This window comes from Ogataea parapolymorpha, chromosome VII (assembly GCF_000187245.1).
Source record: "Ogataea parapolymorpha DL-1 chromosome VII, whole genome shotgun sequence".
Classification (NCBI taxonomy): domain Eukaryota; kingdom Fungi; phylum Ascomycota; class Pichiomycetes; order Pichiales; family Pichiaceae; genus Ogataea; species Ogataea parapolymorpha.
The window spans coordinates 1,094,409-1,113,594 of NC_027860.1; the positions used below are offsets into that span (position 1 = coordinate 1,094,409).

Here is a 19,186-nt window from a genome sequence, read left to right on the forward strand (position 1 = left end):
AAATGATCATAGCACTCGTCGCTATGATGAAGGAAATTCTGGTTCTCTTTTTGGCAAACCTCGTACCCGGAAATCCAATAATCACAAAGATCCGACTAAAACCCTTGGATGGTCCAATGATGACTTCTTAGTATTCAATGAGAAACTTTCTTCACGTTCTAATATGGAGAATGATGGGGCAAAGAATGGCAAATATGATCTATACTCACACAAGCATTTATATCATGACATTGCAAAAGCGCGTATTATGGGTAAAGAGGTTCGAAATGCAGAAGGTGTTTCCTCCAATGCCTCTTTTGTTACCGCTAATGAGTTTAGTGAATCAACATCTCCCGCTGTACAACCTCAAGATGCCGGCTCACAAAATGGTTCCAATGAAACTATTCTTGGCTCGTCTGATACAATAATGGTGTCTCAAAGGCAAAGCGGTATAGAACCACCTGTTGCCCCGACGATGGTGAAATCGGTGACTTTTTCTACATCAACTAAGAAAAACCGCTCTCCCAAGAAGAAGAAGACCATCGAGGTAGAGCTACTGAATCCTGAGGAGCATGTTGGAGTTTCAGATATAGATGATCAACAGCAAAGCCACTCCCACTTTAGAGACCTCTATGAGCAATTAAATGAAGAGATGATTGCCATTTTTGACAAACTACAGCATAAAACAGTCGGCGCTCGCTATAGGATCAATAGCGAATACTCCAAGATAGAACAACGGCGAAAGCTGAAAAGAATGTTTCAAGAATTCTCAGCAGGCAATATTGTTAAGATGGAGAAGATGCTTGTTACAGTCATCATGAAGGAGACAAAATATGAAGCTGAAGGTCCCTCAAGACTAGTTGAGAAATGGAAAGAGTATATTGTTGTGGCACGCTCGACAGGTAATCATGAATATCCTATCGTGCTCCAATTCTTTAAAAAAAGAAATATCCGTTTTGTGGACGTTGAAGGGATTACTCAATTCGATGATGACGATTCCGTGTTCGAAGATGTCTATCAAAACAAGTCAGCCAAATCTTCGCCTTCACATTTGGAGTTTGATCTCCTATTGTCCATCTCTGATACGAGAATCAGATTTCGAAATGTCTTGGATAAAACGATTTCGATCTCAAAAATGATGAGAAAGCACAGGGATTTCGAGTATATCCTTCTTCCCCAAACTCAGTCATCTGCCATTAGATGGCTAAGCCTTTTCAACACAGTTCTGAAAAGTCGATCAAGAGAAGAGCAGAAGACTCTTTTACTCAAGATTCCAGATATTGATTTGTCGTTAACAATCAAAAACTTGTCGAATTATCTGTGCGCTGAAGATTATTGTATCAAGGAAGATGACTTCAAAATTGAAATGTTAGAAAAGGGATATAGTGTTCCGCGTTCAAATGCTTTCAACAAACTTGTGGATATAATAGCTGCTCAGTTGCTGATATTGAATGATAAAGGATGCCTTCCCCCAAAAGGAAACAAATTTATCAATAGTTTGCCCTATAGGAAACATCTTTTGGCTTTCGCAGCCAAAAAATACGATCGTTTGGAATGGATGCTCGGTGAATCTGAGAAATTACTTCAAGCTACATGGCTAATTCTCAATAATACTCATGACATAGAATTGAGAGAGTTAAAACACGAACCACTAATGCTGACGAAGGAACCCATGGTGGAGCCGAGACCAGTGGAAGGATTCTTGGTTTGTCTGTCTAACAGGGGCGGAAAGCTCAAGTCTTCTTTCGGCCGAAATTACTATAAGCTGCATTACTTCAGCAGTTTTGATAATATCCTCATGTTTCAAGACTTTCATACTGCAGTCCCTCCTTTTGAGGATTCCATGACTGATATAATGAGTCCTTTGGGGAAAGTTTTGAATGAGAAAGAATTGACAGAAAAGGTGCATGCTAGAGGCTTACATTTCGAAAAAAGTCCATTTCCGTTGGCTACTTCTAATCCATCTCATATATCTTGGTTGAGGCCTGGCATTTCAAAAGAAGAATTTGAAAAGCGAGACATGGATGCCTTATATGAAGCTGAAAGACGAGCGTCCACTATTGTCAATTGCAAAGGAATCATTGACCTGTGCAACGTTTCCGAAATCAGATGTGTCCCTACTTCTGACGTTCCAAATGTTATTCGGTTGGCTGGCTCGCTTGCATGGGGTTATCAGCAAAGCAGATTGGATGACGAAAGTTATGTGGACTCTGTTTTTGAGCTCATATTGAAGTCTGGCTGTAGAATCCGGCTTCAGGCTTGTAATAGAAAAATCAGAGACCAATGGGTCTTCAATCTTCTTCAGCTTCGAGAGTATTGGGTCAAGAAGAAGCAAGAAGAGTTGGAACGCATTATCAATCTACGCGAGAAAAATATTATAGCTGCCAATCTCCCAGACGACAAATACGAATCTGTTTTAACTGTTGACGACAACCCAAACAAATGGGAGCTTTCCAAAGCGCACACGGATCCATATCTTTATAATATATCATCTTGGTCGATAGACAAGCCTCTGATGATGAGTGGAGTGCTATATCAAAAGAGAAAGAAACACAAGAGCTTCAAAACGTTCTTTGTTGTGCTATGTCCAGGATTTCTTGTGCTTTACAATATGTTCAACAGAAGTTTCAAGTCTGGCACTATCAAGCCCACTGCGTACTACAAGCACTATACAACAATTAGCCTAGGAAACTGCTATGTTTTTTGCGATTCCACAAATGATCTTGATGTTTCGATTCGCGATTCCACATTGAGTAAAGTTGCCCCCGGAAGTCACCAGGTTCCGCGAATCTACTCTGATGGATGGAAAAGCAGCGAGGACGAACATTGTCGCCGATTTACAATATGGTTTGGATCTAAAAGAGTCATGATGAGAAACAATAACTCAAAAAGTGTAATTTTGAACGATCCCCACCTTGATTCCTCTTCTGACGAAAATGAGGAAACAGAGCCCAAAACCGATAAAATCAGTTTGCATGACCGGGGCAAAATGCTGAAGACTGTGTCTCGCCTAGGAGTGACCGGCCATAGCATGGTATTTCTAGCTAGGTCGCGGATTGAACGAGACCTATGGGTGACCAAACTTCTTAACGAGGTTGAGCGGTTTGGTTTTGGTGACGAGGAAGAAGTTCAGTTGTCTTAATAAATATTGCTACGAATTAATGATCACGATTTATACAGCTTTCCAAATGTAGCACATTTCGTCCCATCCTACGCTAGCAGCAAATCCAGAACCCCAAAGAGACCAGTCGCAGCCAATGGCAAACTCCCTATGCTTATCGAACGTCTTGAGTAGAGATCGACCGTGCCATAATCTATTGTTCATGAACCGCGCGCTATTATCGGTCTGATCTTTCCAAACCCGGCATGTCATGTCATACGAACAGCTGAGCAAAGTGTCCGAGTAGTGTGGTGACCAGCTGACTTTGCGAACAGCAAAATCGTGTCCTATGAATCTGTTGACAGGCGATGGTCCAGTCTTGTTCGCTGTCCCGAGAACATGATGCTGGACATTTGGAATCATGCGGAGATCCCAAACTTTTATCGATTTGTCCACAGAGGCTGTGGCAATGACTGTCGGTCTGTATTTGTTGTAATCACAAGATAGCACTTCCATGCCGTTATGTGCTATGAAATCTATCTGCAAGGGTTGCGGCGCCCTGATATCCCAAACGTGACAGTGTGAAGATGAGCTCACAGAAACCAGCTGTGACGGCGAGTGTGGAGAAAACGTAGCCTGGTACATGCAATCTGTGGGATGCTTTCCTGTTTGCTTAGTGGAAAGTGGGACGAAAGGTCCGTCCACTGAGGGCGAAGAATCCGTCGATGAGACGAGTGTAAGCATGGACTGCTGTCGATTTGGTGACCAGACTTTGATTGTACCGTCCCATGACGAGGAGCAGAAAATTCCTTTGTCTACCATGTTCCAATAAACGGAGAAGACCTCTCTGGTATGTTCTTGGTATCTTTGAATGGGGAATCTCTGCAGGGAAATGTCGAACAAAGAAATGGAGCCATCACCAGCACATGTCAGAACCTGGTTTTCGTGAATTTCAGACCACGCCACGTCGAACAAGCCGTCTTGGGTCTCAAACTCTGTATCTTGCACCACCATGCCATTGTCTTGAATAGACAAGATGACGAGTTTTCCGTTCCCCACAAGCCCATAGTTGGCTGCAGTGGCTACAGCAAGCTTGTTGTCGTAGAAAGGGGAATATTTGCACGCATAACCATTATATCCAGTAGTCCTGTATTGGAGCATGAACCGTTTTTCTATAAAAATATTTATCTTAGTTAACGTAATGACTACTTTTCATTAGACGTTATCGACGTGGTAGGGGACGACCCACTATTCCAAACGGAGCTTATCTTTTCTGTGCGTGAACTATCTCCGTCACCTGATTTGCCGTCGTCTTGATGCATTGAAAAGAATGGTGAGCTAGGCATCATGATACCTTGTCTACGTTCGTCGGGCTGTGCAACCGAAACTTTTGATTTATCAGCTTCGTGAGACTCGTTGGTCAAAATCTGTGTCAGCAGACCGGTCAGGTGGTCCCCGCCATCAATGCATTGTGTCTGAACGGTGTCTGCATCCTTTGGGGTCGTTTCAAATTTATCCTTTGGAGTTTTGTCAAATTTGAAGTTCAGAGGAGAGCTCGTTTTCGATCCTGCCTTCAAAATATTATATACTTCTGGATCGTCCTCAAACTGACCATCAACTGGCTCATCTTCCTCGTCGTGCGTAAACAGGTTATTGATCCATTGGTCGTTGGGCGAGGTTTTGGTTGGTGATCCCGGTTGCTCCACATTGGAAAACGATTCTATGAGGCGGTGCAGACTGGGAGAAATGTCGTGGACCATGAGAGATTGCGGTTGGTCTCCCTGTGTCTCATCTGCGGGTGCGTTGTTTTCCTTATCATCATCGTCGAGAGGAATTAGAGTGGTGTTCAGCTTGGTGGCATTAATTGGCGATTCGTTGTCGCTGGATTCTGGCGACTCCTTTTTGGAATCGTAGAGCGGGTCGAGGTCAGTGAGAGGATTCTGGGCGGGCGATGACCTGTCGGGCTCCAGCTTCTCGTGCTTTCTCGCGCTCGTGGCCAGAGGGGAGGAGATGTTCTCGTCGTTAGCTCTGGCTTTGTTCAACTTCTGTCGTTTGCGTGCTGCGGTTGCCAGATTATCAGCTATTGGCGACATCTTCGCGTAGGGGCCGTCCACAAGACCTTTCACTCCCAAGTCGCCACGCTCGCGGAGCATCTTTGTGTCATTTTTTGCGTGCAGAGTCGAACAAATGTTACAAAGCAAGCCCGAGTTGCCGAACTCAAATATACCGTCTTTGTGAAACCTGTATGGGGGATTAGAAGTCGAAGTGCAATTGACGCAACGTTGAACTGTGACAGGCTTCGAGAATTTGGAGTGGTTGCCTGTACTCACGTCCCCTATCTTCACGACGCTACTGATGAAACTTTTGTTTTTCTTGGCTTTGGTCGGAGGATCGGTAGCTTTCATGAGTTTCTCGAAGTTAGAGAATCTTGATGCGATGGCATCTTCGCGTGATTCGAGGGAGGTATTGTTCTGATCGGACATCATTATGCGGTGCGCAAGACTGTTTTGGCTAATGAACGGGAGAGATTGTGTTCTGGTGGCTAGTTGCGGGATGCTGGTGAGAGAATTGAAAGGCCTTTTTCGAGTCTCGCTATTAGAATCTGACGACTCGCTAGGCAAGAACATGGGACTGCTGCTGTCTGAGGGATTAGGGTTCGGTGTTTCAAGTTTGGAATATTGGAAAGACGTTGGATGCTTGCTCACTACGTTGAAGCGTAGTTTCACCTCCAAAGTATCAGCACCCACGCCAGAGCCATTGATGATGTTGACAAAGTTTTTGCACACGCGTCCGGTGATGATCACGGGCGTTCGTCTTTCCATGAGCTTGGAATAAAGCCCGAACCCCACAAACGGCTCGTCCACCTCAACGACGTCTTTGGAATAGATCGAATAGTCCAGACCTTCTCGGAAACACTCTGGAGACATGTTGTGGATGAGCTCTAAACATTTGCGGATGTCAATACACCCTATAACGGCGCCATTGTGCGGAGGCTGTTGTGGAAGTTGGATGATTTTCGATGAAAGAGGCCGTTTAGATCTCACCAAGAACTGCGTTGTGTTGTCGAATGTGTACAAAACCTTGAGAATTACGCTTTGAGTATAGGTCTGTACCTGGCTGTTACTCATAGTGAGCAATACAGTAAGTTGCTAAATTATAAACAATCTTCAAATCCCTTGAACACAAGACGAACCTGAAAATGACATAAGCAGAGATCTGAAAGGACTTGTCTACTGTATTTCAAACAACCGTTCTTGGTCGCACCGTGTTTTTTCCTATTTTGGGACGCGTATTGCAGATAATCTTTTTTCCTGTCGCGTTTATAAAAAGCCTAAAATATGAGGTAAGCAAAGTCAAAAAATCCGTTTTAAATGTGAATCGGCCAAAGCAAAGCGAGAAGATGTGGCTAAATGCCTCTCATGCATTCTAAGCCACTTTTGTGACAGAAGCAAACGGAGGATGAGAAAGGCTTTTAATCGGCTCTTTGTATCTCTTGTTGATTTCCTCGTCGCTGATCTTCTTCAGTTGCATCGTTTCTGCATCCTCGAGAATCAGCGTTTTGTAGTAGCTCCATTTGAAAATCGTCCACCAGGTGTGATAAAACTTAAAGTTGGGCCACAGCGTGTTGGAGAACTCAATCACGCTATCCTGATGGCATTGCCATAACATGTAGTCGCTGAGACGTGTGTGACCTGATGTTCTCACCAAGATATCCACCTTTTCCGCTTCTCCACGATAGTAAAAGTTCTCTTCCACAGTGTGTTCGTCAATGCTGTCCACACCCAGTTCGTTACGCTTCACTTTCTGAACGATTTCCGACATCGAATGGACGATGTCATCTCTGGACGTGTAGGGAAATGCAATGAACAGATTATGGCTACCATGCGAAACAGTTGATTCCTCAATCTTTTCCAGATCTGCCAAAACATCAGTGGGCACGAGACTACGATTTCCCACTATTTTGATGGCGACATCGTAGTCCCTGAAATCGGTGTCCTCATTAGCAATGTATGCAAGTCTGCTCTTCAGAAGGGAGAATATAGTATCTATCTCGTTCTGAGGTCTGTTAAAATTCTCGATTGAAAAAGCGTAAACCGTGACATCCTTGACCCCCAACTTGAAGCAGCAATTGAGCACTTTGGCCAGAGATTCCGCACCTGCTCTGTGACCTTCTTTCAGTGGAAGACCAGCATTTTTGGCGTATCGTCTGTTACCGTCCATCACAAAAGACAGATGGTTAGGGACCGGTCCTTAATGTTAGTGGGAGATTTTTCCTACTCACCTGTTTTCAGCACCGACAACAAAAAGTCCTGGAAAAAGCCATTGACGTAGTCAATGCCTGGCAATCTAGACAGAACTGAGGTGATCAAAGAAGACATTAAGAACTGAGTTTCAACCAAGATCAAATCTACGTAATGCAAGTTACAATTTATCGATCCCTTTTTTCAATTATATAATATTCACACAAAAAGCACACCGGCTTAGAATCTTACAGATCCAAACAGCCAGTTAAGTAAACATACAAAACTCAAAACTTTTGGAATCGGAAATCGGTCTAGAGTAGAGCCACGATAGCGGAAACAGCAAGAACACCTCCAGTAATGAAGTAAGGGTAAGCTTGAACTTTGTCTGCTCCAGACTTACTGGAGGTGCTGTTAGACGAGGAACCGCTCCTTTTGGATGTATGGCCACTGCCGGCAGACGAAGATTTCTTTGAACCTTCAGCCTTAGAGGTTTTAGAGGTTTTAGAGGTTGTGTGAGTGCCACCCAAGCCACCCGTAGCGCCACCACTGGATTTAGCACCGTTAGTTGTTCCAGAAACCAATCCTCCTAAGTAGCTGGAAGTTTTGCCAGTTGCAGCAGGGCCTCCTGCTGCGGCAGAAGATGCGACTCCAGTGATAGAGCTGCTAGCTGCTCCCACTTTAGAAGCTGCTCCGGAGGAAGCCCCAGCTATATCACTTGCGGCATCTGCATTTTGGCCAAGAACAGCCAAAATCAAAATCGATGTAGCGTATCTGAGATTCATCCTGAGAATTAGTATAAAGTAGCGGAACATGCAAGCCAGATGGAGGTATTTATATTCCAGCGCTATGGCCGCGTGGCAGGTAGGCGGTTGCTAATTATAGTGGGTGCGTTGCACATATCGGGAAGAGTACTACGCCCCTACTATAGTTGGAACAAGTCTAGGTCGGGTAGCGAATGGTAATTTTCTCGATATTTTAGGATTTACATGGTTCACAAGCCCCGGAATAGCTAAATTTCGCCTAATTAAGTCGTCGGACATGCAATTCTGTACTTCCTTTTGAGTTTGACAATGCTGACAGGGTTAAAGTATCGGTTGCTATTTTTGTAACTTTCCGAAAGCTGGCACTCGAAACTCCTGCCAAGAGGACCTGCGAGGCACACGCGTCTTCTGGTGTAACTTTCAGACCCGTAGCTGATAGTTTAACGGATTCTAACTCCAGAAACTAAATGCCACTTTGAAGGTCTCAGGTGTGCGCATTCTGAATATATCAAATAAATTTGCCATCCAAATAAGTACATAATGTTTTTGACGAGAAGTGAATACGACCGTGGAGTGTCCACTTTCTCCCCGGAAGGCCGTTTATTCCAAGTGGAATACTCCTTGGAGGCCATCAAACTCGGTTCGACTGCCATTGGAATTTGTACCAGTGAGGGAGTGATTTTGGGAGTCGAGAAAAGAGTTACCTCATCTTTGCTCGAGAGCGATAGTATCGAGAAGATCATGGAGATCGACCGACACATTGGATGTGCAATGTCTGGCCTGACTGCAGATGCTCGGTCGATGATCGACCATGCTCGAGTTGCCTCTGTGCAGCACGATTTATATTACCACGAGAAAATAGGCGTTGAATCGCTGACGCAATCTGTGTGTGATTTGGCTCTGCGTTTCGGCGAAGGAGCGTCTGGCGAAAAGAGATTAATGTCTAGACCGTTCGGAGTGGCTTTGCTCATTGCCGGTTACGATGACGACAAGGGCCCTCAGTTATACCATGCGGAACCATCAGGAACGTTCTATAGATACGACGCAAAGGCCATTGGATCTGGTTCAGAGGGAGCTCAGGCAGAGTTGCAAAATGAGTATCATAAATCGCTGACGCTGGCAGATGCCGAAGTCTTGGCATTGAAAATTCTCAAGCAGGTCATGGAGGAAAAACTAGACTCTACAAACGCGCAACTGGCAAGTGTGACTAAAGAACACGGATTTCGAATTTACGAAGATAAAGAGGTCGCCAAAATCATTGATATTCTCAAAGAGCAAGAGCAAGCGGAGGAGCAAATCTGAAGTAGGATATAATAACATAGTTACTTCTATTATACATATTTAACTCTGCAACATGTCGATATATTGAGAGTATTCGGGAAAGTCTTTAAGCTTTGTCACTATAGCTTTCTCCAGCTTATTCGCGTTCTTGTAGAAAGTGGTGTTGTCACCATTGTATTGTCTGCAATTGTTGAAAATTAGTTTGCAATCGTATATGAAATCGTCAAAAGTTTCATATGCGTCATTCTCTAACTTCACCTCCATAGTGCTCAGATCCATTGGCTCCTTGATTACCTCGTAGTAGTCAGGAACCTCGTCTTTGTTAACAGGTTGCAGGAACGGCCAGTTTGAAGGATGGTTTTGCATCTCTGTGAACAGTGTTAGCATCACGACGTGATGTGGACCGCGTTTAGGTTTTTGTGCCAGCTCGTCCATTTCGGCCGTCCATCCGGCCTCTTTAACTCCAGGAATTGTGATTGGGTCTAATGGTTTAGCATTTGGCTTTGAAAAGTGTTTCAGGCCCGGTCTAACCACATGCGACTGGCTGATGGATCTGATCTTGGAGAGAATGGCAGCTTTTTGCAACATCAGGATTTTTGCACTATCCAAATATCGTATTCTGGGGAGAAGCGAGCATTGCATCAACGTTCCCCCTTCATAGTCCTTTATGTAGCCCATCCACACTTTTTTCGGTAACGTTATCTCTTTGGTAAAACCCTGCTTTTTAAAATAACCAATGGCATAATTATCAGCGTACGTTAAAAAATACTTGATTTTTGTGGTCGATGTCACATAATCTTTCAAATGATTCATCATATGGGCACCGTAACCTCTCACCTGCTCAGTGGACGAGATGGCACAAAAGACAATTTCTGCAAACTCGTGGCTTTCAAAAGGACGATATGTGACTCCTCCGACAACATGAAGCGGTTTGCGCACCACGGCAATTGATACATGCGATCTATCGTAGACAAGCCGAGCAATGTACGCTTTGGGCATCTCGGGGAGCTGCTTTTGAAATACATTTTTCAGTCCCGTCAAGATCATCATGTTTTCCTTCGTGTTGTCATTATTGACAACCCGCAATTCAATCTTGCCTTCTCGTTCTTCAATGACACCGGCTTTTTCTTTGTATGTGTATGTGTGGCCGTCGAATTCAAATGGTACCAATCGCTTTTTGTCATCGTCATCTGCGGTCTCTTGTTCGCCATCTTGGTCAGCATTCGCATCTGTTCCAGCCTCCGGACTGTGATTCAAGTTGTGCTCAGGCTCCTCGGTTTTAACCTTTTTTAAGTCTCGCCCGTCTTCGTCCTCAGACTTCCTTTTAAGATCGTCTGTCATGGCAATAATTACGGGCTGGTGGACCTCGATTAATTTCTCCAACGAAAAAAGAGACGGTTTGGGCCGATCGACGTTTTCGTCCGAGTCAAAAAAAAATCATTAAAAAAGTACTGTTAATTTAATTTAATTTAATTTAAATTTCAGACACGTACAATGGCTCATCCGAAAATGGTCATCTTGCCAGGACCTCAGGCCCTGTCGAGCTTTAGAGTGGCCACTTTGGTGAATAATATTAACACACTGGTGAACTCGTCCGTTGTGATGAGTGTCAAGTCGTGTCAGATTCACTATATCCATTGCAAAGAGGATCTTGATCCTACTTCTTTTGAAAAGCTGGCGACATTGCTGAAATATGACAATGAGCTCGACCTCAACGACCCACTCGACTCTAAGCTGAGTAAGCTAGTTCAAGTGACTGACAAAGGAGAAGCTTTCAGTTCGCTGCTATCGCAAGACGAGAACTCTGATTTGTACCTTATAAGAATTCTCCCGAGACCGGGAACCATTTCTTCGTGGTCCTCCAAAGCCACCAATATCGTTGAAGTCTGCGGTCTGGGTGACAAAATCGACAGAGTTGAAAGAGGTATGGCTATTCTTTTACAGATGAGACCGGGCTTTCCAATATTGCAGTATTTTGCGAGCGACAAGTATGCCTGTTTGAGTTCCATTTATGACAGAATGACGCAGTCCCTTTACATCAATGAAAAGGTGCCGGTGTACGACGATCTTTTCATGGAGCATGAACCGAAACCACTAAAGTACGTGGATTTGATTTCTTCCAAGGATAATCTGCTTTCCGCTAATAAGGAGCTTGGACTGGCTCTTGATGACGGCGAGATTGAATATCTGATGAATGCTTTTAAGGACATCCTGGGAAGAAACCCAACTGATGTTGAGTTGTTCATGTTCGCTCAGGTTAACTCGGAACATTGCAGACATAAGATTTTTAATGCTGACTGGCAGATCGATGGACAGAAGAAAGACATGTCTCTGTTCCAGATGATCAGAAACACCCACAAGCTGAATCCCAAATATACTGTTAGTGCTTACAGCGATAACGCGGCAATTTTCCAAGGACCGGAGGCTTACTTTTACGCCCCAGATGCGTCCACAGGATACAAGTGGAGCTCAAAGAAGGAGACTGTTCACACTCTCATCAAGGTGGAGACTCACAACCACCCTACAGCAGTGTCACCTTTCCCGGGTGCTGCCACTGGCTCTGGTGGTGAGATCAGAGACGAAGCTGCAGTCGGCAGAGGTTCTAAGTCGAAATGCGGACTTTCTGGATTTTCAGTGTCCGATCTAATTATTCCGACTCTTCGCCAACCGTGGGAGCTCGACGTGGGAAAGCCTGGACACATCGCGTCGTCTTTTGACATTATGATCGAGGCACCGTTGGGATCTGCTGCCTTCAACAACGAGTTTGGAAGACCTTGTATCAACGGGTACTTTAGAACCTTGACCACGAAAGTTGTCAATGGTGACAACAAGGAGGAGATTCGCGGGTTCCATAAGCCTATCATGATCGCCGGAGGTATGGGGGCTGTGAGACCAGAGTTGGCATTGAAATCAGAGCACAAGATCACTCCAGGCTCTGCCATTATAGTTCTTGGAGGTCAGTCCATGCTTATTGGTTTGGGTGGAGGTGCCGCTTCATCGGTCGCATCTGGCGAGGGCACGGCAGATTTGGACTTTGCGTCGGTCCAGAGAGGCAACCCAGAGATGCAAAGAAGAGCACAGCAGGTTATCGACGCATGTAATGCTTTTGGCTCCAACTCTCCTATTCAGTGTATCCACGACGTGGGAGCAGGAGGGCTGTCGAATGCCCTGCCTGAGCTGGTTCACGACAATGACCTTGGTGCCAAGTTTGAGCTCAGAGAAATCCTCTCTCTGGAACCAGGAATGTCTCCTCTAGAGATCTGGTGTAACGAATCGCAGGAGAGATTTGTCTTGGGGGTTGGCCAGCAGGATTTGCAATTGTTCAAAAAGATTTGCGAGAGAGAGAGATGTCCGTACTCCGTTGTTGGTGTTGCAACCAACGAGAAGAGACTGGTTTTGACAGACAGGCTACTGGGAACTACCCCTATCGATTTGGACATGAGTCTGCTGTTTGGTAAGCCTCCGAAGATGTCTCGTGAAGATGTTTCCAAGACACCAAAGCTCGAGCCCGTGTCCATTGCCCCGGATACCTCTCTCGATGAGGCATTAAGCAGAGTGTTGCAGCTGCCTTCGGTGGGGTCCAAGTCGTTCCTAATAACCATTGGTGACAGAACGGTTACTGGTTTGGTTGACAGAGACCAGTTCGTCGGCCCATGGCAGGTACCTGTGGCCGACGTTGGTGTTACGGCCACCTCCCTTGGAGACGAGGTGGTGTCTACGGGTGAGGCTCTAGCAATGGGCGAAAAGCCTACCTTGGCTCTAATTTCTGCTGCTGCTTCGGCCAAGATGTGTGTTGCAGAGTCTCTTCTGAACCTTCTCGCTGCAGACATCAAGGATCTTGATTTCGTCAAGCTTTCGGCTAACTGGATGGCGCCTGCAAGTCATCCTGGAGAAGGCGCTGCACTGTACGAAGCCGTTCAAGCCATCGGATTGGAACTCTGTCCGGAACTCGGCGTGTCCATTCCAGTGGGTAAAGACTCCATGTCAATGAAGATGTCTTGGGATAAGAAAGAAGTGGTTGCACCTATGTCGTTGATCATCACTGCATTTGGCGGTGTGGAGAACACTTCCAACACGTGGACGCCTGTGTTGCAAAGGGTCGACAACTCTGTGCTTGTGCAAGTTGACCTGGCTGCTTTAACAACGGCCTCGCTCGGTGGGTCTGCTTTGGCCCAGGTTTATAACCAAGTTGGTGACTCGTGTCCGTCAGTTCATGATGCTCGTCTTTTGAAAAACTTTATCCGTGCACTCTTGGTCCTGCACAAAAAGTTTGAGGTTCTTGCCTACCACGACAAGTCCGACGGCGGTTTAATCGTTACCTTATTGGAAATGGCCTTTGCTGCCAGATGCGGCTTGGAAATCGATATTGCTGACCCTAAGAGAGACATGTTTACCTCTCTCTTCAACGAGGAACTTGGAGCTGTTTTCCAAATCAAAAGCGAAGATTATGCGGACTTTGTGCAGATTCTTGCCTCTACCGGTGTTCCAGAGTCGACCGTGTCCATCGTTGGAAAACCTATTTTTGATGCTGAGCAGCAAATCAACGTGATTTACAATGGATCGACTGTCCTAAAGAAATCCAGAGGCTCACTGCAACAAACATGGTCTTTGACTTCGTATCACATGCAAAGACTGAGAGACAATCCACAAACTGCCGACCAGGAGTTTCAGTCGATCCTCGACAACCAGGACCCAGGCCTTACTTATAAGCTAACTTTTGATCCATCGGACGATCTCATGCTTTCATCCTTGACCAACCGCCCTAAAGTGGCCATTTTGAGAGAACAGGGTGTCAACGGTCAACAAGAGATGGCCTGGTGTTTCCAACAGGCCGGCTTCGACTCCATTGATGTCCACATGACCGATATCATTTCCGGAAAAATCACCTTGGACAGCTTTGTTGGTATTGCTGCTTGTGGAGGATTCTCTTACGGTGATGTCCTGGGAGCTGGTAACGGTTGGGCTACATCTGTCCTCTACAACGATCGTGCCAGAGCCGAGTTCTACAAGTTTTTCCAGGAAAGAACAGACACTTTTGCTTTCGGTGCGTGTAACGGTTGTCAATTCTTGTCCAAGATAAAGGAATTAATTCCAGGTACCGAGTACTGGCCGTCTTTTGAAAGAAACAAGTCTGAGCAGTACGAAGCAAGAGTTTGTACCATTGAGATTATAGAAGAGAACACTGAGAACCCGCTCATATTTTTCGACGGCATGCGTGGATCGAGAATTCCAATCGCCGTTGCTCACGGGGAGGGACGAGCTCATTTTGGTAATGCAGAAGCCAACCTTGGGAAATTTGTCGATCAGGGATTGGTCGCTGCAAGATATGTCGATAACTATGGTCTTCCTACAGAGAAGTATCCGTTCAATCCAAACGGTTCGCCGAACGGAATTACTGGTGTCCGCACTCCAAACGGCAGAGTTTTGGCCATGATGCCTCATCCCGAAAGAGTTTGCAGACTAGAGGCAAACTCATACTATCCAGCATCTGAAGCTGCCAACTGGGGTGGTTATGGACCTTGGATCAGAATCTTTAGGAACGCCAGAAGATGGGTTGCCAGTAATGAATAGCTAATGTATAGATAATGCAATATTGAGAATTGAAGACACTATAACATGGCCAGCGAAATAAGAACTCCATCCTCAATTCTTGTGCCCAGTGGAATTTCTAGTATACAGTCCATCATTTGTTGGGGCTCAGCCACCCCTTCAATGGATTCAGATTTGAATGCTTTATTAATGTCGTTCCATTTAGCCACAACCAGCAAAAGCCTTTTGTCTGTTTCTTTCTGGTAGCTCGGGAGTCCAGTTGCAGGCTGATCATTAGAAAAGTAATCGCCACTGCTCACATATATGCATCTATCATATCCCTCGGTGTATCCTGGCTCAGTGAATAAGCTACTAAACTTTGTGGCCACCCGAACGTGGTATCCGAAAGTCTTTAAAGCACCTGCTTTCCCATAAGCATCGTCTGGGGATACCACTCTTTTGGTCTTCGTGTTCACAGTGACTCTTGTATTGATAGGAATTTCCTTCTCGAGTTCCAGCATTTTGCGCTCTCCTATGTTGACGAACTTGGTAGTGGTGGGCTTTTTCTTTTTCAACACCTTACCTTCAGCATTTTTCTTTACCACTGATTTTTTCGGAATCGAGATACCTTCTCTGAAACAAGAAGCAGCGTCGTTTTGCATGTATGGAAGGGTGGAAATCAAAGGCAGCTTTTTGGCTATCTTGAAGTATTCTATCACGGAGGCTTGAAACACGGTTTTCACCAGATATGGAGGTGTCGTGAAGAATTGAAGAAGAGCAGCAAGAAGCCTAGATGAGTCGCTTGCGGAAGTACCCTTCTCCTCAAACTTGGTCTTATTCGATTCTACAGCTTCTATGTTTTCTGGCACATCAAGAATAACTATCTCCCCGACGTTGTAAGTGCAAGCTGCTCTGGCTATTTGATAGGCAGTAAACGTAGCCTGTTCCAAGTTTTTACAGCTGCGGCGTGAAATGCATGACGATGGTATACAAAGTGTAATGGAAGAAGTCATCCTAAGGAAGTTTTTTTTCAGGTCAAATTTATTTTTCCCCCGGCTGTGCACGATCTTCAAAAACTTAAAAGATAAGAAATGGTCCTTGTCGCCGCTGGACAACTTTGTGCTTCCAATGTTTTGAAAGACAACGCTACTGCTGCGATCAATCTGATTACAAAGGCTGCAAGCCTGAAATGTAAGGTTTTATTTTTACCAGAAGCATCAGATTATATTGCACGGAATGCGCAACAAAGTAAAGAGATTGTGAAGTCCGTCTCAGAGTCGCCTTTTGTGCTGGCCATTCAAAAAAAGCTGCAAGAACTTCACGCTGCCGGGAATTCCCTTTCTGTTTCAGTGGGTATTCATGAGCCTTCTGAGACTTCTGACCGTGTTAAGAATACCCTGATATGGTTCAATGAAGCAGGTGAAATTGTTCAGAGATATCAGAAAATCCATCTTTTCGATGTGGACATTAAGAACGGGCCGATTTTGAAAGAGTCGCAATCCGTTGAACCAGGATCGAAAGTTCTTAAACCGTTCCCAACCGCAATTGGCAACGTTGGATTAGGGATCTGCTATGATCTACGTTTTCCCGAGCTGGCCTTGAGATTGAGAAGTGAAGGAGCCCAAGTTTTAACTTATCCCTCTGCTTGGACAATGAAAACAGGCCCTCATTTCCAGATCCTGGCTCAATCAACCGCCATTTTTACTCAATGCTATGTTGTGATGCCTGCACAAAAGGGAAAACACAAGGTTGAGGACGGAACGGTGACTAATAGAGAGTCTTACGGCCACACTTGTATTATCGATCCTTCAGGAACTATTCTTGCTCAGTGCACAGATATTGACGATGTAGAGGACATCTGCATCGCCGATATCGATCTTGGTAAGCTGGAGGTCATCAGGAAAAATATGCCTCTTTGGAGCCAGAGAAGACCGGATGTCTTCGGCTACAAAGTCTAAGATAGTACAATTATGTAATCTTAAAAAAATAAAAAAAGGTAGCAACAAATAACGCTATATCCTACCATGTCTATGTTGAAAAGTCTTCAAAATCTCCAAGGGACCATTACCATATTGTAAGTTTACTCATTATGTGACTAATTTGTAGCCATTCACCGAAAATTGCCAGCTCAGTCAAGTTGCTGGGTATATTACAGCAACATTCAACAAATAAGTCTCGGATCAGTGAGTCCAGCAAATCGCAATCTAAACTTACTCAAATGCTATTCGGATCGAAAGGCTTGCGTTATAACTACCAGATAGACGTTGCCGAACGTTTTCCTACACTTGACCAGCTCAAATTCATCAAAGATACGCTCTCTATGAACCCGCAGTGCAAAAAGGCATTTAAAGCGGCTTTTCCATCGATTGGATCAGCCAATGACCACGTGATTGACTTACAGTCCACTGATTCCACAGAATTGAAAGAATTAGAATCAAAAAGCATGGACGAGTTGGTGGAAAAACATTTGTTCCAGCCGCCGCTTGTTGTGGACTGGGACCATCAATTAATAGCCTCTGAAGAATCTGAACTGCTCAAGATATTGAAAAATTACGACAAGAACGAAGAGGGCCTCTAATACCCCATCCGTTTGATTATGTACGTTTGCGCGAGTACTCCAAACATCATATCTAGCCCTCGGTTGATCCAATCGGCCACCCACTCGCTAGGATCGACTTCTTCACTTGCTTCGCCCTCTGCGTATTTCCCGTCCAGCCAATTACACCATTTAAGAGGAAACGGTTGCGATCTGTTGACTATGGTGATGTCGTGAGTCTGATCCACCAGAATTGACGTAAATGAAAACGATGATGGTTGGTATTCGTCAATAGTCACTATCTCAGATTCTTCTGCCGGTGTGTCCTCCTTGCTTATTGATATAGCTAGCAAGCCAATATATATATCGGACTTCCTAATTTCTGTAGCCTCTGTATCTTCCTTGCTAGCGTTCGCTTTGATGACACTCTCGATATTTGCATGAATGAGTTTTTCGCCGTCGGATAACTTACCGGCAAACAAACCTAGACTTTTGGATTGATCTGAGGTCTCTGCTGACGAAGATAGAATGCCACTTTCCGCAATTCTCACCTGAATGTCGCCGTCAACTTGTGCCCTCATGACAGTTTCAAAGTTACTCTTCACATATTTCGGGAGGCTCTTGTAATTTTTGAGGTCGTGAACTAACTTGATGTCCAATATCTCGTCTTTATTGGCATCAATATCAAGCTGGATTTTTTCGAGCGCTGAAGTCAGTTGAGAAGACAGCAAATTGAATCCCTTGTTCAAAGAATTCAATGCCTGCTTGGTATCAGGCAATTTCAGAAGTTTCTGTTTTTCGTCATCAGTCAATTCACGATCACCCTCTAACACCCCTGTGATGCCAATATCCTGGAATGCTTTTTTCAAGTTGTCCTCCAACTTCTGCTCCCTAGCATAATTGATAGCAGACTCTGCCGTGCCCCAAAGAGAGGAAAATTGGGACGTCACTTTCGCACTGCCTTCTTTGGACCACCACGATGAAAACGAAGTAATTGGGTCACTCACCTCTTCAGTCGGCGCATGTTCAGTTGGCACTTGTTCGGTAGTTTCCTTGAATTGTACAGGCTTCATCTGAGGCTTTTTTTCGGATGTCTCATCAGGTTTTGTTTCTTGCCTGTATTCCAGTATTGTTTCTGTCTTCTTATGTTCTTGTTTCGTCTTGGGCGTCTTGCTTTTTTCCTTGGCCTCTAGTTCGTCCAGAAAATCCAGAATATCTTCATCCGTCTTTTCAGACTCCTTGTTTGGTTGGCCATTGTTTTCAGGCAATGAATTCAAAAATTCAAAGACCTCCTCCTCCGTCTGTTGATTAGACATGGTTATTTTAAATTAATATTAGAAAGTCATTTTTTCTTAAGAAAGAAATAATAAGATCATAATGCATCCTGTGCTGGATAGAGAGCATTTTATGAGTTAGTATAATGCCTTTGTGGGGTTTGATTCATGGAACTAACTTGCAAGAATGCGAAGACTTGATAGACGCTCTAGAAGAATGTCATAGAACGAGTTTCTTGGAGAAGGCCTTTGGGAAATGTAATATCGTTAAACAAGACTTGACCAACTGTTTGCATGAAAGCCGCCTTGCATCTGAGCGAGAAAAGATAAAGGAAAAGCGCAAGAAGGCAAAAGAGTTTGAGATGAAGAAGAAGAAACTCGAAGAAGAAGAGTACGGTAAGAACGCATATCTCAAGAAAGTTATTGAGATTGAATACGAGAAGAAGACCAAAGCTGGTCACTAGCGGAACTTGTACATATAG

General features: G+C 44.6%; 13 protein-coding genes across 13 annotated transcripts; 6 read left to right on the forward strand and 7 right to left on the reverse strand.

Annotated features, from left to right (window-relative positions):
• Positions 1–163: 163 nt before the first annotated feature.
• HPODL_03007 (uncharacterized protein) lies at positions 164–3,121 on the forward strand (the record flags this gene model as incomplete). The annotated part of the gene is made up of 1 exon (XM_014077337.1): positions 164–3,121. One exon carries the CDS (start codon positions 164–166, stop codon positions 3,119–3,121), a length of 2,958 nt encoding a protein of 985 aa, XP_013932812.1.
• A 30-nt stretch (positions 3,122–3,151) lies between these two features.
• On the reverse strand, positions 3,152–4,240 carry HPODL_03008 (Peroxisomal membrane protein PEX7; the record flags this gene model as incomplete). Its single annotated transcript, XM_014077338.1, has 1 exon — positions 3,152–4,240. The coding sequence occupies one exon, from the start codon at positions 4,238–4,240 to the stop codon at positions 3,152–3,154; it is 1,089 nt and encodes a 362-aa protein (XP_013932813.1).
• Positions 4,241–4,284: 44 nt separating this feature from the next.
• Positions 4,285–6,207, reverse strand: HPODL_03009 (uncharacterized protein; the record flags this gene model as incomplete). The annotated part of the gene is made up of 1 exon (XM_014077339.1): positions 4,285–6,207. The coding sequence occupies one exon, from the start codon at positions 6,205–6,207 to the stop codon at positions 4,285–4,287; it is 1,923 nt and encodes a 640-aa protein (XP_013932814.1).
• A 298-nt stretch (positions 6,208–6,505) lies between these two features.
• Positions 6,506–7,300, reverse strand: HPODL_03010 (Dehydrodolichyl diphosphate synthase SRT1; the record flags this gene model as incomplete). Its single annotated transcript, XM_014077340.1, has 1 exon — positions 6,506–7,300. The coding sequence occupies one exon, from the start codon at positions 7,298–7,300 to the stop codon at positions 6,506–6,508; it is 795 nt and encodes a 264-aa protein (XP_013932815.1).
• A 334-nt stretch (positions 7,301–7,634) lies between these two features.
• Positions 7,635–8,105, reverse strand: HPODL_03011 (putative secreted protein; the record flags this gene model as incomplete). Its single annotated transcript, XM_014077341.1, has 1 exon — positions 7,635–8,105. One exon carries the CDS (start codon positions 8,103–8,105, stop codon positions 7,635–7,637), a length of 471 nt encoding a protein of 156 aa, XP_013932816.1.
• A 519-nt stretch (positions 8,106–8,624) lies between these two features.
• Positions 8,625–9,386, forward strand: HPODL_03012 (Proteasome subunit alpha type-5; the record flags this gene model as incomplete). The annotated part of the gene is made up of 1 exon (XM_014077342.1): positions 8,625–9,386. One exon carries the CDS (start codon positions 8,625–8,627, stop codon positions 9,384–9,386), a length of 762 nt encoding a protein of 253 aa, XP_013932817.1.
• A 39-nt stretch (positions 9,387–9,425) lies between these two features.
• Positions 9,426–10,706, reverse strand: HPODL_03013 (Histone acetyltransferase GCN5; the record flags this gene model as incomplete). Its single annotated transcript, XM_014077343.1, has 1 exon — positions 9,426–10,706. One exon carries the CDS (start codon positions 10,704–10,706, stop codon positions 9,426–9,428), a length of 1,281 nt encoding a protein of 426 aa, XP_013932818.1.
• A 153-nt stretch (positions 10,707–10,859) lies between these two features.
• On the forward strand, positions 10,860–14,936 carry HPODL_03014 (Phosphoribosylformylglycinamidine synthase; the record flags this gene model as incomplete). The annotated part of the gene is made up of 1 exon (XM_014077344.1): positions 10,860–14,936. One exon carries the CDS (start codon positions 10,860–10,862, stop codon positions 14,934–14,936), a length of 4,077 nt encoding a protein of 1,358 aa, XP_013932819.1.
• Positions 14,937–14,974: 38 nt separating this feature from the next.
• Positions 14,975–15,907, reverse strand: HPODL_03015 (uncharacterized protein; the record flags this gene model as incomplete). Its single annotated transcript, XM_014077345.1, has 1 exon — positions 14,975–15,907. The coding sequence occupies one exon, from the start codon at positions 15,905–15,907 to the stop codon at positions 14,975–14,977; it is 933 nt and encodes a 310-aa protein (XP_013932820.1).
• Positions 15,908–15,985: 78 nt separating this feature from the next.
• HPODL_03016 (hydrolase NIT2) lies at positions 15,986–16,852 on the forward strand (the record flags this gene model as incomplete). Its single annotated transcript, XM_014077346.1, has 1 exon — positions 15,986–16,852. The coding sequence occupies one exon, from the start codon at positions 15,986–15,988 to the stop codon at positions 16,850–16,852; it is 867 nt and encodes a 288-aa protein (XP_013932821.1).
• A 72-nt stretch (positions 16,853–16,924) lies between these two features.
• Positions 16,925–17,472, forward strand: HPODL_05359 (uncharacterized protein; the record flags this gene model as incomplete). The annotated part of the gene is made up of 2 exons (XM_014077347.1): positions 16,925–16,968; positions 17,001–17,472. The coding sequence occupies 2 exons, from the start codon at positions 16,925–16,927 to the stop codon at positions 17,470–17,472; spliced, it is 516 nt and encodes a 171-aa protein (XP_013932822.1).
• Positions 17,469–18,746, reverse strand: HPODL_03017 (ER-Golgi vesicle-tethering protein p115; the record flags this gene model as incomplete). Its single annotated transcript, XM_014077348.1, has 1 exon — positions 17,469–18,746. The coding sequence occupies one exon, from the start codon at positions 18,744–18,746 to the stop codon at positions 17,469–17,471; it is 1,278 nt and encodes a 425-aa protein (XP_013932823.1).
• A 61-nt stretch (positions 18,747–18,807) lies between these two features.
• Positions 18,808–19,168, forward strand: HPODL_03018 (uncharacterized protein; the record flags this gene model as incomplete). Its single annotated transcript, XM_014077349.1, has 2 exons — positions 18,808–18,841; positions 18,891–19,168. The coding sequence occupies 2 exons, from the start codon at positions 18,808–18,810 to the stop codon at positions 19,166–19,168; spliced, it is 312 nt and encodes a 103-aa protein (XP_013932824.1).
• Between the last annotated feature and the right edge of the window lie 18 nt (positions 19,169–19,186).